Below are 17,456 nucleotides of genomic sequence, written 5' to 3'. Positions count from 1 at the left end.
CCCACTGAGTTTTCTTACAAAATGTTAAGGGTACCGCACATCTCACAACTGGTCTATGATCTGTTTTGCAACAAATAATTTTTGGTTTATTTTCTGAAAATATAAATGATTAGAATCTATTCATTTGAGGTTCAAATTAAGCGTAAGAATACTAATGTCGAAATTTTTGATAATTGCAATCTTTTATCATGGACTAAAAAGCAAAATTTCTTTCAATTCGTAACCATTTGTATTTTTGTTGTGACGTCATTACGATTAGATTTTGAATCTGAAGGGTAATATTGTCACAGATTTGAACAAAAAGTTCCCATTTGATGATTTAGAACTTGGTACAGTAATATGTTCTGGGTCTCAATGTTCGGATAAAAAGTTTTGATTTTTTATTTTAAAAATCTGGTGGCAGACTAATGGCAAGACCTTACATTTCCTTAGCAATTTAGGCCTAAATTTCAAAGTTCAGAACTTTAAAGTGACCAATCCTTGACCATGGTTTTAATTTCATGGCAGACTTTTGTATAATGAGTTGCAGTGGAGAGTTATATAAAGGACAAGTCCACTCCGACAAAAAGTTGATTTGAATTAAAAGAGAAAAATCCAACAAACATAACACTGAAAATTTCATCAAAATCGGATGTAAAATAAGAAAGTTATGACATTTTAAAGTTTCGCTTAATTTCACAAAACAGTTATATGCACATCGTGGTCGGTATGCAAATGAGGAGACTGATGACGTCACCCACTCACTATTTCTTTTGTATTTTATTATATGAAATATTCAAATTTTCCAATCATTGTCAAGTGAAACAACAATTAATTCCTCCCTAAATATGTGGAATTAGCATTATTTAATCATATATGGTTCAGTCAAGTTGGTCCTTATTGTCAAATCTGTAAAAAATGAAATACTGTATAATTCAAACAATAAAAAACAAAAGAAATAGTGAGTGATGGACATCATCGGCCAACTCATCTGCATGTCACAGAGTTGTGCATATCACTGTTTTGTGAAAAATAAGGGAAACTTTAAAATGCCATAACTTTCTTATTCTAGATCTGATTTTGAAGAAATTTTCAGCATTCTGCTAGTTTGATTTTTCTCTATTTATTCAAATCAACATTTTTCTGGGGTAGACTTGACCTTTAAATAATGCTCTTTTTCAAAAATCTGCCATCATTAGATCAAAAAGAAATATTTCAAAGTTTAGAGTATAGATTCAGACTGTAAATATCAGTTTTGAAGTGCATAGCATTTTTTTTTCATGCTGGGCACTAGCTGTTTCATGCAGTTTAAAAGTGTAATAATAATTGAAAGTTGGACAATTAAACCAGCAATCTGAATAAGTCATTCCATTCAAACAAAATGATATTTTGCATATATTTATGGTGATGCATATGATAGGCCATGAATTTTGTCAAATATGTTTCCATCATAGATTAGTTTTAATAGTACATTGCTTCCCCTTTATCATCTGTGCAGGTCTCTGGATAACTACATGTACCTGTGTGAATGAAATTAAGTTTCATTTTAATAGACAGTACTCTTGGACATCCAAAGTGTGAAAAATCACATTATTTTTATACAGAATTGTATGTTATTAAGTGCTTCAAGAATTTAAAAATATTATGTACTGAAAAATAGAAGCTATTGTGAACTGTTTATGTAGTTTTAGGAGTTGCATTGATTTAGGGCTTGGAGGACCTAGTTAAGAATCTCTCATGAATTTGATCCTATGTGTCTGTGAAAGAAGCATATGTGTGGGTGACTTGCCAACCTAAAACCATCAATAAGTCACCAAAATCTATTTTTCTGTTTTTTATAGCTCTAACAATAATATACATGTATGACTCATCCCAATTGCTCCACAATGACCCTCTCAAATACTCTTTAGATAAATAGGTATCAATAGGCCTCATTCACATAACATTGCCTCTCAAGTTTGGAACAAAAGAGTGCTCAGCTGTAACTGTCTTAGTCAGCCCAATGCACTGAAGTTGATTAAAAACTTCATAGTAACTGATATGAAGGGATTATCAGAATACGCTCTAAGTTTGTGCCTTAGTCAGGATTCCCAGCCCATCAGGGAAAATTATTTTACTTTATTCCAGTCAGGAAAATCTCATGGAATTTGATTTTAAAAACTACCTGAAATCAAGGAAAAATGCCTCAAATGAGGGGAAATCAAGGAATTTTGATCAGCCCAAAAGTCAAAAGCATGGTAGTCAGTCAGACTCTGTTATATTTTGTTGCTTATCAAAACAACATCCATTGAATTATGGTGGTACTAATTAGTTTTACATTATTGTTTTTATAATGAAAATACATGTAACATTGCAACAACTTAGAAAACGTGCAAAACTGGGAATGGGTTTAAATAATTATCAGAGAATGTTTAAACTTCATCAGGGAAAAATCAGGGAATTTTGGTTTCTTGAAAAGTTGGTCACCCTGTTAGTTTTGGTCCGTTTTTATTGTCTCTAAAATCAGTTCAATGCCTTCGAGAATTCTTGATAGCGAAGGTATAACAAAAGCAATTGGCTGAGAGTAGCTGGTGAAATTGAGGATTCAATTTTGTTTTTAATGACTAAAAAAATATCTCCCCAAATTTGATATATAAATATCCTTACATGTGTAGATGCCAATGATTGTGCAAAGTGCTCAATGCTATATAGCAGAGCATATAATCATACCTGTTGAAACGTCTGCTACCGGCAGTTTCACGCCCGAACTTGTGGCGAACTTCAGTCTGCCTGAAGATCGCCTCAAGTTTGGGCGTGAAACCGCCGGTAGCAGAGGTTTCAACTGGTATGATGTGTATATATATATATATATATATATCTGACCCAAATAACCATATTTTGTGGGTCACATGTGTAATTAATCTCTTCATCCTGAAATCCATATCAAGTATATCTTTATGTAACAGTACTTCATTAGGATCATTAATATTTACTGACAGAATTGATAGTACACATTGTTTGTGTTTCAGCTGGGGTTTCTTATGACAAAATGGATGGCTTGGACATTGTTTTTTCATGGGGATACTAATGTTTTATCACTCTGATAAACCCCATTTCTTGAATTTTAAACTTCAATGGAAGTACATGTAACAACAGAATTTAGATTGCTGCCTTGAGATGTTAAAGAACATTTTTTTTATCGATTCTGTGATCTTGCCTGATAGCATTACCATCAAACAATAATTTTGTGCCAACTCTTGTATATATATTTAAGAATATTTAGTCCCTGAAACTTTTTTTTTTCAAGAATCATGTGCAATTCATTAATTTCATTTAAAGATTAAGATTATGTAAAACTATGAAATTTCTTTTAGCAAAAGATCTGAGAGTTTATTGTAGATAAAATGATGGGAATGGTCTAGTCACTAGATAGGTTTACCCAAAATGACTTTCATTTCATTCAGATCAAAATCCTGTTGAATGTCAGCATAATTGAGTTCAATAGTTTTTTTAGTGTCTGTGTTCATCCAACAAGATTACTTCTCCCTTCTCCATTTTTGCCTAGCTCTTTATGTTCATTTGCTTTTCAATAATGGGCGTGTTTCATAAACGTAACTGCTCATGAAGCTGTGTGAATCTATGAATGAACTAGAATAGAAAATGCCAAAGTCTTTACATTAGTTTATTTTTATTTCTACACAAAAATGCTTTGACTCATAAATTGTTTTTGTATTTAACCTCTTATCTACGTAGCACTTATTATTACGTGCGGGGCATGTAATATTATGTGCTTGACCTATCTTATGTTTAAGGCGTCAGCACCGCGCTGTTAATACCCCTACGATGAAAACAGCACATGTATATACTATGTTTGTATTCACTTTCCCATAGTGAAGGTGAACGGCGTCGCAGTTCAAAATGGCGACTCGCAGTGGAGAAGCGAATCGGAAGGATATTTGATGAAACTTTTGACGATAGGAGTGATAATTTTATTGAAGGATCTGTGTCAGAAGGGGAGGATTTTTTTTTAATGGATATTGGAAATAGTGATGGGAAAAGTGATGTGATTATTTACATTTTCCCTCAAGTTGCTGTTGGTTGTAGTCCCAATGGATCTAACTTGTTAGTCCCATTCAGTAGCACCAGGGGGGTCAGTGTGCATTATAGTCTATAGCAGTCAAGTGGTTAACCTTAGCCAGGCTTAGGTAATGTGACTTGTTTGTTATTGTTTGAATATCTAAATTGGGTTGTAAAATTTACACTTATTGTTAAAGCTTTACTAACAGCATTATAGAACACCCCCTGATGTAACAAATAGTCAAAGCATATGAAATTTTCATAGCATTTTTTACCTGATACCAAATTTCCACTGAATTATATCATTGGTGGCATACTGTCTTCTGTTCAGGGTTGAAGTAATTGTTTAACCCCTGTACAATTTATCCCACAACACATTGTACAAAATTGATTTTCAAGTGAAATGAGTCATCATGAGGTAATGATTAATGCAGCTGTATTCTTAAATACTATTTCATTCTTGTTCTACATGATTATTTAATGCAACCACAAAAATAGCAACCATAAAATGTCACATGTTTTATTAATAGATTATTTATCAATTTATTATATGAGCTGTTAGGCCTTTCACAAGTATTCAATTTAGACTGTTATGAGAATATTTACACATGTACAAATGCTATATAAATATAATTAAGTTAAAAGATTGTAAAAATAATCTTTTCTACACAATGCAGTTTGTAATAAAAGAGAAGTGAACTTCTCACAGAAATATCTAAATTACCACTAGACTTTGGTAGTCTTTACTCTAAGTAGCCCAATTTTTTAGCAGTAAAAAAAAACATATCAGGACTTGGCATGAATATAAAGATGCACAGGTTTCATCAACATTATCACTGCACAAATTGTTACATATTATGTCAATGGGGCATGAAACACTTCATGAACAGATGAAAATATATCATCAGAAATAAAGTTTACTTTACTCTCAAGACCATATCAGAAACCAAAACAAAGGAAAGCTATGAAGTACCAGAATATGGCATTGTAAGTTGCGTGAATTTTCAGTTTCATTACTTACCCAAATTTGCAAGCCTAAAAATCGACTTTATTGCACTTCTCAAAAAGCAATTCTATGACTACATGTAAAATAGTTTTGATGTATTTAGTGATTATTTAGTTGGATACCAAAGTTGTGAGTTTGCATTTTTGAAAACAAGTTCTACAAAAATAACATTTTCAGGTCAATTGCTTAATTCTTCAGCTTTAGCACTTCTTGACTAATTCAAATTTGCTGCCATTTTGCACATTGGTTTGACAGATTTGCCTGACATAGCAGCCATGGCAGAATAAGAGAAAAGTCAAATCATGAAACTACTGTATAAAGTTTTGAGTTTATCTATTTAAGCACTAAATACTTCCCCTTATATTTTCTTTGCAAATAATGTTACAATTTTGGGAATTTGTAACATAGAAATCAAGAAATTTGTCAATTTATCTACAAACAATTGCATACTAATCACGTCTGTTCACATAGGTATGACAAGGCTATATGGCATAAAACCCTGGACGGTGAGTCGTTCAATGAAGCCTTTATTTTATTTCATTTTTTTTTGCAAAATCGACTGTATCTGAAGCAAATACATAATAATTCATAAGACTTGTCTAATAATAGCCAATTTTTATAAAGCGCTTTTCCCAGAATGGCTCAAAGCGCGTTACAGCATATTATTACCCCGGTCATTGGATTCATTTCAATCCCGCACGAAAAGTGCACAATTTCCACTCCCTGGGGAGCATTCCTTGCATTCATCCCAGCCTCATTATGGCGCTGGCAAAATCAAACATACAATATCTTTCGCATCCTACCGGGTACCCATTTAGCACCAGGGTAGAGAGTGGCAAAGTGCGGATTAACGCCAAAGGACGCTAGACCACGGTATAGCGCACTTTCCATCTTGATTAGATGCTCAAGGTGCTTCAGAGCAACAAAAAATTACATATAATACATGTTTGAACAATAAGTCAATGTCTGTCAAAAATCACTCTTATACAGGGATGTTTTCAGGTTGCCCTTGAAGATGGTCACTGAAGACTGGGTTTTTAAACTCTGTGGAAGAGAATTCCACAGGTCTGGCACTGCCTGAGCGAAGGCCCATCCCCCATGAATTCTTAGAAGCTGGAATTTGTAAAAGATTAGATGAGGATCGTAAGGTTCTCGGGGGGTTGGAAGCTACATGTATCAAAGACTTATTGTAAGTGGGGGACGTTCCATTGCGAAAGATCAAAAGAAGGATTTTAAAGACTGCATTCCTTCCTGGGCTACCAGTGAAGAGTTTTAAATATCGGGGTGATGTGTCTGTGCTTGCATGAAACTGGTACAGTTGTAATATCAGCTTTCCTTTGGTGCACATTATCAGTTATCAATTTAAATTTTTGCTTCTGATAAGCCAGGTCTCTATTCCTACAATATTACAATAGTAATAAAAGCTCTTAAATCCATTGTGAAGGATCTCACAGCTCCTACATTATCCTGACCAATTGATCATATTCATTTTGCAATGAAGTGGCCTTAAAAAAATCATAAAATTAATAATGCATTAACACATACAACCTAGTTAAAACTTAACCTCAATCATACAATTAATATGATATCTTGGACAAATCAAGAAAAACTTGTTAACAAGTGAACATTCAATTAAATTGCAGAACAGAGGTTGAGAAAAGAAGTTAACTACAATTACTGTACTAGACTAACCCAACTTCACTTTACACCATGACCTGAATAAATTTATGTAAATAAATCACACAAAAATTTGATATTCTCCTTATATTGCTGTTCAAAGATTAGAAGGCTCTGCTAGAATTACACATTTTACAAAAATAAATTCACACATTGCTTTTAAATTGAAGTCAAGTGGAATTTCTATGTAAATCTTGTTACTATTTCTCTGCTGGCTATGTACAAAATTAACTTCATCATACATGTAAATTGTTAAATTTATTCATTGATACGACCTTAACAGCTTGAATCTCCTGAATATAATGACTCATTTACATTAGCTTCATGTACATGTATGATCATCATATAATGGAATAGTATACAAATATTCAATGTTGATGAGTGCGATCGTTCCGAATATTGCATGAGTGTGCAAGTTGAAACAGTCTATTCAACGACGCGAAGCGGAGTTGAATAGACTTTTTCAACTTGCAACGAATGTAATATTCGGAACGTCGCACGAATACAACATTGAATATTTGTTTTATACAACACCGATAGCTTACAGTTTAGACTAGATCTAGATAGGCTAGATCTATAGGTCTAGTCTATGACTAACGCGCGTTAGGTCTTATTTTGCTTACAATGTTGTCTTTTGATCGTCGAGTAGATTTACTCCAGTAATCCAAGGAGAATCAAGTACTTTCAACATAGATCCATAAAGTCATTGATCCATGAAGTCCAATTTGTGAACGAATTCCATAAAATCCAGAAGGAAATCCAAGTTTCAGCGTACCCTGGGAATAATTAGCTTAGCAACGTAAATACGCGCATTGTGTTCAGCTTAGCAACGTGTATGCGCAGTGCTACGTACATCGGTCAGAGAAACGAAAACGTGATTATGCGCGTATACCGCTAATTTGCTTAACGTGTACGGGGCATGTCCATGGGTTCAGAGTGCCAAGGGATCTTGCAGTGCTGGCTCATTTACTTCGATCAGCGTGCTATAGTCGACCATAGCACGAGTGTGCAATAGTCGACTATAGCACGGCTAGCATATCTTAGCGTGCTATAGCTGATTCATCTGAATGTCATGTGACACGCTTTCATCCAATCAGCTGTCAAGGATCTATCCATGTGTTGTATAATTTACAATATTTTTTTGCATTGTAGTTGGCCAAGGGCTATAGTTTTTATGTTTACATTATTTACTTTTAGCATGTGATTTCATAAGCTGGACATTGTATAGGGCCAAAGACTACAATGTGTTTCAGGGCTACATGTACAATCTTACGATTTCGAATATTTATAGAACTCTCAGCTGAAAAAAATCTGAAAATCATGACTCAATAAGAAAGTCTCATGATCATCATACCCCACCCTCAGGAGATTGTATGATATGCATCACCCTACAGGCACCCTACAATAATCATAGACCAAATGTAAATGGGGCATTATACTATATACTTAACAAAGTGAAAAGCAAAATACTGAAACCAACATGGAAAATGAAACAAATGAAGGTGTATAACTTCCTCCATCACTTAAAAGCTTTCATGCTAAATGTGTGTATGTGTTAATGGGCATTGCCATTGACTGAACATTTTGCAATGCATTAAACTCTGAATTAGAAGATGTGCTTAAGCCTTTCATTCACTTTATAGTGTCAGAACTCCTGTCATCATGGCATCATACACTCTACTATTTGCCTACAAGTGGGTGTCTGGGTAGATAAGAGATGCTTTACCTGCCATCAATATGCACACATATATGCTCATATTCCAATTCCAGTTTGGTCATTATGGTTTCAATGTGATGCCAATATGACACAAAGTCACAAATCCTTAAAAATCATGTTTTCTTTATTTGTACTATTGTTTAAAAGCTTTTTTTGTGTATGTGTCAACAAGCATGTACCAAAAAGTTAACTGGTAACTGGTTAACATAGAGATTATGATTTACTATCCAAACCCAGGATAAATCATAAATCTGTTTATTATACTCAAGTTTAATCATTTGGCTCAATCCAGGGCTAATCTTTTGGGTAAATCATGTTCAATTAAATTGGAGTTTTGAATAAGAGTGATCAAGAGAAGTTTCATTCAATTTTGATCAAACATTATGCAGCTGCTGATTTAATTTTCATAATCTTGGACTACAGATCACCGGATACACTCAATATCATCCATATCTTCAAGGAAAGAATCTTGGCTGTTGTCATCATCTGGACATTCTGGCAAACTGTCCCACCTCAACACATCACTTCCTACAAAAATAAAGAGATGTGAAAAGTGTGTAAATAAACTGTAGTTTTTGGAACCACCTATATAAAAAAGCTTTTGATACGTGTATTAAAGAAAATGCTTTGTGGTTGTTTTTTTCTCTGAGAGTAAATGTTTGTTATTCAGCTTACATTTAGAGCTAACAACTGCTTAAATAACTGCTCTCATGTGATCGATTAAACACATTATACACAAATTTCTTACATGGTTTTGCAGAGTATCAATGTACACAGAAAGTAACTGTATTGTAAAACGTGACCAATGTATTTTGAACATAAAAATCTGCTATTGACAAGACATAATATTATTTTCTTTGCACTATTTTGCCTACAGACTTGGGTAAACAAGACAACAATAAAAGGACTTCTCTGTTAAATTGTTCTCACCTGATTTATCTAGCTTTCCCTCTGCCCATACTACAGTACTGTTAAAGATCCATAAATGACCATTGTTACAAGACTGAAGACATGGCACACATGGAATAAGTATTGTGTATCCAACATTGTTCCCACTGAAAAAGTGAAACAAAGAGAATTACATTTAAATACAATGCATCACGTTCTTGAATGCTAGTCTTGAGAGCTTGGAGAACTCAGATGAAGAGATGAAATTAGATGAAAAGCTTTAATAATTCATTTGCATTTTTGTCTATAACAATACTCAAATCTATAGTCTAAATTATCTGCATTGCAAACAAGATTCATAGACATCATCTGATGTTCTACTTAGTACTTATTGATATTAAAGGGATTGCCATTTGGCCTATTGACAAAATAAGATAGGCTATGGATTGTGCATTTTGTTTGCTGGTCCATTTTTTTCATTTGACAGCTTCAGATTTTCTTACACAAATTCTGTGACACATGTTTTGGAAAAAAAATGTATGCACCAAAACAGTTCTCCCCTGCCTTGGACATGCCCATACCACCCTTTCTATAAAAAAAAATCTTTACAAGTTATCTTCTCTCACATTTGATGAGAGAGCTCCACAACATCTTGATTGCTCTGAAATTGGGCTATAAAGAAATTAATTTTACTTTTTTTTAATGTAGAAGCTAATAGCAAATTTAACTTCCATGTAGCTACATGTAGTCTTATTTCATAGATAAGCCCCAATAAGAAATCTTGAATTTAAATAAAGGCATTACCCTACAAAATAAAGATAATCCCTGGAAAGAAACTGTTTAATCAGAGCAGAGAAAGTGAAATAGAGATGGAGTAAGGGAAAGGGGAGGGTAAGAGAGAAGTAGAAAGTGAGTAGAGAAATGCAGAGACTACATGTATGAGAGAAAGTGAGAAAAGGACAGAGATGGAGAAGGAGGGACACAGACAACAAAATATAATAAGAAAAAAATAGTTTTGAACTTTCCTCCTTTATAACTTACCAGTGATTACATGCTGTATCAGATATTCTACATTCACATTTCCCTGTTGAGTAAGGCCTGCCCACATTACTTATTTTTCTACATCAAGAAAGATAAAATGTGAAAAAAATTTTTACTTCTGTAAGACTACACATACAACTGACTAAAGACATTAAATATATATTCATGGAAGCACATCCTACATGTACATCATTAGCGGTACTGAACATTTTTCATGAATAAGCCAGTGCATACTTTCCATTTTGATCTGGGCTCCGTGACACAAATGTTTGTGATGAATTGCAAATATGACAGAACTGCACTGATTGGTCCCTGGTCAGTATTTTAAACCAAATGCATGTACGACATAGATATTGATTGGTCAGTTCATTTAGCGATTGATCGCTAATCTTTGTGTTACGGAGCCCAGGTCATTTTAACTCAAATGACATGATTTAATATTCAATGAGATAAGCACCAACTTCAATATCTTTAATAATCTTTTGAATCTCTTGAATTGTGATTTTTAATAGATCCACTGGAAAAAAAACAATGCAATCCATGATCCAGGTCATGAGCTGGTATTTAACAGTTTACCAAGTACATTATAATATACATGTAGCAACATGCCATGTACATTTAATAGAAGTAGAAATGCAACAAATACAGGTATGGTTCTCTGAGTCTAAGCTCTGCCTAATTCAATCTCATTTAGCCTTTGGACCAGAGAAATCAGCAGTATTTCATGCAAATTACTTGGGCTTCTATCACAACTCAGAGCGGCGACCGACCGATTAGTAGCCCACATGTAGCTGCACGGGCGCCACTGGAAGTCGAGCAGGCTGTAAAGAATTATCCCTGGCCGAGCAATGCCCTGTTGATTACCCATTACTCAAGGCCAAATCTGGGTCAAATCGGGGGAACTTTTCTGTTTGGCATCCAAGCAGTGATCACACTACGGCCTACCAGCCACCGGCCTATTTTTAAGTAATTGCCTGGCCAGTCTTGAATTCGCTGCGAGATCATCGACCGATCTTATAGTGGCCGCGACCAGCCGTTGACCGCTCGACAGCCTTTGATTCAACGAGTTCATTTTTTGACCTAAATCGTTCGACAGTGACCGCTCAATTGCGTCAGCGCCCAGATGTCGACCACCTTGGGACCGAGTGTATCAATTTCAACTCCACGCTAAATCTTGAGCGGCGACCAAGCGATGCCCAAAAACCAGTGGTGCCCAGGTGAAATTGACAAAAGCAGGCTAATTTCTGGGGTTGTGACCGTATCCTAGCCTAAGGCATGCGAGAGGATTTATTTTCCATAGCATGGTTCAACATGGACAGCGTGCAGCCGTTTGAATCAAGGTACCGTTAGATAATTTGTTTTTCTGATTTCAAAACGGAAAAAGCAAAATCAAAATATTGAGTGAGAATTGAGAACTATTTTCTAGATTTAGAACAGAAACACGGTCATTTTTCAATATTTTGATTCAAGAATGAAATATGTAAACACGGGAAAACAGAAAAACGGTTAATTTTTCTGTTTTACTGTTTTTCAATATTTCAATTTTTAGTTTTTCCTTTGAAAAACACAAAATTGAATTGAAATTTTTGTTTCCTTTTTTCCATTTCGCGTTCACGAAACAGAAAATTGAATTGAAATCTTGTTTCCATTTTCTGTTTAGCCTTCATGAAACAGACAATTGAGCACGCCTTCTCGTTTCCTCTTTCCATTTCAAATTATCTGATCATACTGCCGTCAAGGTATGATTAGATAATTCCTTTGCCTTTGGCCAAACGGAATATTGAAGACCAAAGCTTTTGCAAAAGGGGCGGAGCCGGAACTAACCACCTACAGGTATGGCTAAAAGTGTGATTATAAAAATATAATAAAGCATAAACCAATATATTAAAACTAAGATGCGTAGATAGAGAGGAAATACTACATGTTTGCAGAACCATAACTTAAAATCAAGATGGATAGTTGTTAACATCAAGGTTTCACATGGCCGGCCAGCCATAGGCGCTTAGAACTGGATCTGCCCCTTTTGCAAAAGCTTCAGCAGTCTTCAATATTCCGTATGGCCAAAGGAAAAGGAATTATCTAATTGCACCTTGACACACCGCTGCCTTGACGGCGGTCCGATCAGATAATTCATGTTTCTGATTTGGAAACGGAAAGAGGAAACGAGAATCACTCAATTGTCTTGTTTCATGAAGGCTAAACAGAAAAAGGAAACAAGATTTCAATTCAATTTTCTGTTTCGTGAATGCAAAACAGAAAAGGAAACGAAAATTTCAATAAAGGGAAAAATTAACCGTTTTCTGTTTTTACATATTTCATTCTTGAATCAAAATATTGAAAAATGACAGTTTTTTCTGTTTTAAATCTCTCAATTTTCACTCAATATTTCATTTATGCTTTTTCTGTTTCGAAATCAGAAAAACAAATTATCTAAGTATAGTGAGACCACCACATATCGACCACCTCTTTTGAAACCGACCACCTTGCGCACATTAAAATGATTGCGTATTACAAACGATACGCGCAGGAGAGTAGACGCAGTGTCCATAGGAACGGGAAGAATCAATTTTACGAGAGAAAAAGAAGGGGAAAAGGTAAACATTTAGTAGAATTTATCAAAATTGTTTTGACTAGACCCGAACCCCGTCCCGTTTCCGATAGGAAACGGCTTTAGAACAAATATCCGTCTTCAATCGTCGAGTCATGTGCCGGAGCTCGCAGTGGAAGTAGTGAGACGATCATTTAGCATGTTGACATCATAGAACTGATTTGGAAGAGTCAAAATATTTCGCCAACGCGACAAGAATCGGCCGTAAACTTAGTGTATCGCGGGTGGTCAGTTTCAAAAGGGTGCAAATGAGCAAATGTAAAATCGTCGTATTCGTTGTTCGCCGATATATACCGGTACGCGAATTGAATCGGAGTCGCCGATCGAAACATGGGAATCTGATCTGCTCAATTTTCTGCACAAATGAGACGAAAATTAGGTAAAACTGATGAATATTTTCGCAGATACGATGCTTAGAAAATTAGGTGGTCGATAAGCATAAGGGGTAACCCAGAGAGCTCCGGCCCGCGTAGCGGGCCGGAGCCCAGACGCTCAGTGTGCAAACGGGCATTCAGGTGAGAGTACCGTGAAGTTTGGTCAAAATAATTTTGATGATAAATAATTAAAACAGAAATTAAGCACTTACCACGATTGTATGGATGATAGTCTAACGAGTGGTAGTTTCCTGACATCGAGGCACAGACTGGAACCTCAAAAAACGATCAGTTCTGTCGCGGTAGCTCTCCTCTTTCAGAATTCAACACAAAATGGCCGATCGAGACCGAGGCTAGTATAGCACTAGCGCATATAGACTTTGTCAAATTCGCGCATGCGCCCTACACCCTCTCGAACGGCCATTTTGCTATGAATTTTGAAAGAAGGAGAGCCACCGCGACAGAACTGATCGTTTTTTGAGGTTCCAGTCTGTGCCTCGATGTCAGGAAACTGCCACTCGTTAGACTATCATCCATACAATCGTGGTAAGTGCTTAATTTCTGTTTTAATTATTTATGATCAAAATTATTTTGACCAAACTTCACGGTACTCTCACCTGAATGCCCGTTTGCACACTGAGCGTCTGGGCTCCGGCCCGCTACGCGGGCCGGAGCTCTCTGGGTTACATAAGGGGTAGTTCCAACCATACTGCCCTAAACTAAATACTGGCACATCCTCGTTCATCCTACATTGGTCTAACGTTAGCCTGATCTATAATACTAAATACGTAAAAATCTTATTAAATCGTAGAGAACATATTCTTCCCTACCCAACGCATGGGGCATCAGTTGAATACAGTTCCATGTTCGTGTCGGCAAGGAGAACGGCTTTCATTCCACGTTTGCAGATACAAGAGTTGCAGAACCGACAGACGAGTTGCACGACAGGCTTTTTCTTAAAACTGGGATGCATTTTGAATTTTCAGCGGCTCTTCAATTCTTTTACTCGCTGCGTTTTTTAAATGTTTCTGTTGTGGATGTTGATTTCACTCTGCAAATACCATGTAGACTTCTAATCTATCTAACCCCTTCAAGCAACTGAACTTTGAAGTTCAAAACTTTAATAGACTCTTAGCATGCAGACGATTCCTCTACTTCTAGCTTCTCGGTCACCGTTAAGCTCCAGCTGGCCACGCACGCTGTCAGGTGATTTAAATGCCATAACAAAAACAACTTGCGCACTGTGGGCGCCGATTCGTCCGTATCGGCCCGGTACATTGTTTTTTCAGTACATGGAAACGCTATGGACATGAATTATTCATAAGTTGAGCTAAAAGAAAACGGAAGTGCGCAGGCGCATGGACTACGATAGTTCTATAGCTTTCGTACATGATGAACGAATGGACGAGCACAGACCCCATCCCCCGCTTTCTCAAGTTTCGATTTCTCTCTTCCCCTCTCTCTTGCAATCTCTCTCCCTTCCTCTCCCTCGCAATGAATGTCCTCGCCACCCCCTCCATCTAAATTTCGGTTCCTTTCTCTTTGCTCTCCCCGGCCTCTGTTTCTTTATATGACTGAATGGACTCGCATAATGTCTTCACCCCCCCCCCCCTCTCCATCTAGTTTCACTCTCTCCCCCCTCTTGCACTCTTATCTGTTTCTCTCAACATCCCTCTTGCAATCTCCAATATATCCCATCTCGCCTTTTCCCTACTGTCAAGAAACCACGGGTCTCAAAGGCAACTTTCTCATGCACTCTGAATATCAAGGCGGCGGAAGCGGGGGGGGGGGGGGACAGGGTGACACGTCCCCCCTAAATTTTAGGAGGAGGGGACGGTCTCCCCTAAAAATAAAGAGAAAGAAAAAAGGAAGAAAGAAAGGTAGAAAAGAAGGAGTAAGAAAGAAAGAAAGAACGAAAGAAAGAAAGAAAGGAAGGAAGAGGAAAAGGATAACTAAAGTAAAGTAAACTGAACAGCTGAAACAAAGAAATATTAAAACCTATATATAGAATAGTAAAACTACGACAGTTTTTACTATGGAAAATACACAAATTTTTAACACACTCCCAATACGATTTTGTTCAGAAAAACTTGACAACCAACAAAAAAGTGTGTTTTCGCACCACGAAGAAGAAAATATGCATAAAAAAGGAGAAGAGAGCAAGTTAAGAAGAAAAAGAAATGTGAATAAAGTAAGGGGAGGGGATAATTGGAAAATGAAAAAAAAAATATCGGGTCACTACATAATAGAGAAAATTTTGCTCACACTTCGCGCTGTAATCTGCTCATTAGGATACCATGGAGCTTAGAATAGGTCTATCCAATTTTAAAGTCAATATATGCACAAATTATTTTGCTTGCGATTCAAGTTCCCATTGCATTCTGTTCATGCTTACAAAAAGTACTGAAAGTCAGGAAAAAAAATCAGCTAGCGCTACTCCGAGATACGTATTCTCTTCATGTATTACAGAAAACAGTAATTCAAGTGTTACCGTTTCAAGTCAGTATATCACTTATTTTCATCTCGCTCCTCGCATGACCATCCTATTCATCGTTTCAAAAAGTGCTTAGAATCCAAAGTTCATGGTGACAATAAGTGTATTAGAATTTTAAGGTTTGGGTCGGAATATAAAAAATGTTAAGCTCGCGCTTGGCTCTCGCATAAAATGTAATTAGTTTAATAGCCATTGTGTTCATGATTACCAAAAGTGCTCAGAATGTCCCAATTTTAGGTCAGATTACACAAAATTTTCAGCTCGCGCTTCGAGCTCGCATCAATTGTTTAGATAGATACCCATCCTATTCATGGTCACAAAAGTGCTTAGAGTGTCCAGTTTTGGGTTGGAATAACAAAAAATTTGAGCTCGCGCTACGCGCTCGCACAAACTGTATTCCTATCCTACTCATGATGACCAAAAGTGCTTAGAATGTCGAAATTTTAGGTCAGAAAAATGTTTTTTTTTAGCTCGGGCTTCGCGCTTGCACCAATTGTTTAGATAGATACCCAACCCGTTCATGCCGTTCATGGTAACAAAAAGTGCTTTAAAATATCAAATTTTGGGCCGGATGTGTATCAAAAGTTTTCAGATCGCGCTACGGGCTCGCATAAAATGTTTAGTTTAGATTCTGTCCATTCTGTTCATGATTATCAAAAGTGCTTAAAATGTCTAAATTTTAGGTCAGAATATCAAAAACGTTCGCATCAATTGTTTAGATAGATACCCATCCTGCTTGATGACCCGAAGTGCTTAGAATGTCAACATTTTAGGTCAGGTTATCAAAAAAATTTAGCTCGCACTTCGCGCTCGCATAAAAGGTTTATTTAGATACTATCCAGGGGGGCGTTTCATGAAAGGACTTGTCGGACATTTTATCCGACAAGTACCAGTTTATCCAACAGTTACCATAGGAACAGTGTCTCTCAGCCACTGGCGTAAATCCCGGGGGGGGGTGGGGGAATATATTCCCCCACTTTTCGAGGAGGGGGGATGGCCTGTACAAACATCCCCCCACTTTTTACGAAAGAAATGAAAAAAAATCACAAGAGATAATTGTTTTATTGGTGAAAATTCTTCCTAAAATACCGCTTAACAAATAAAACAATATAATTGAATCATAAAATGCAAATAAAGAGCCAGTTCACCATTTCCAAACGAAATACGTATGTCCTTATTATAACATTGAAGAGAAACCATCGTTTCTTCCAATTCATCAATGTTGGGGTCTTTGGGAAGGGAATAAGATGGAATGTCAATTTTTTTTAAATGTAATCTCTAATAAAACCATTAAACCATCATGGGGTAAAAAAGATAATAATATTGGAGGGGTATTTGCCATATGGACAAATTACAGCGGCGTAACTACGGGGGGCATGGGGGGCACATCCCCCCATCGGCTGACAAAAAAAACGGGAAAGGGGGAAAAGGAGAAAAGAGGGAGAAAGGAAGAGAAACGTAGTGGGAAAGAAGAAAATATTATTCATTATAATGTTATATTATAATTATGTTATGTAACATTACATGAGAAACATTTTTATCATAACTTTATGAAAGATAATTTGCCAAGGGCCTACGTCTTCATTGTTCCTGGTGCTCGCATTGTCTGTTTAACG

General features: G+C 36.3%; 1 protein-coding gene across 1 annotated transcript; it reads right to left on the bottom strand.

Annotated features, from left to right (window-relative positions):
- Nucleotides 1-4,551: 4,551 nt before the first annotated feature.
- On the bottom strand, nt 4,552-14,559 carry LOC129256949 (protein FAM72A-like). The gene is made up of 4 exons (XM_054895177.2): nt 14,177-14,559; nt 10,365-10,442; nt 9,366-9,490; nt 4,552-8,963 (listed from the first exon to the last, which is right to left on the bottom strand). The coding sequence occupies exons 1-4, from the start codon at nt 14,317-14,319 to the stop codon at nt 8,860-8,862; spliced, it is 450 nt and encodes a 149-aa protein (XP_054751152.1). The 5' UTR covers nt 14,320-14,559; the 3' UTR covers nt 4,552-8,859.
- Between the last annotated feature and the right edge of the window lie 2,897 nt (nt 14,560-17,456).

This window comes from Lytechinus pictus, chromosome 3 (genome assembly GCF_037042905.1).
Source record: "Lytechinus pictus isolate F3 Inbred chromosome 3, Lp3.0, whole genome shotgun sequence".
Taxonomy (NCBI): Eukaryota; Metazoa; Echinodermata; class Echinoidea; order Temnopleuroida; family Toxopneustidae; genus Lytechinus; species Lytechinus pictus.
Note: the sequence above shows the minus strand (reverse complement) of the source record. Positions and strands in the feature narration are given on the sequence as shown.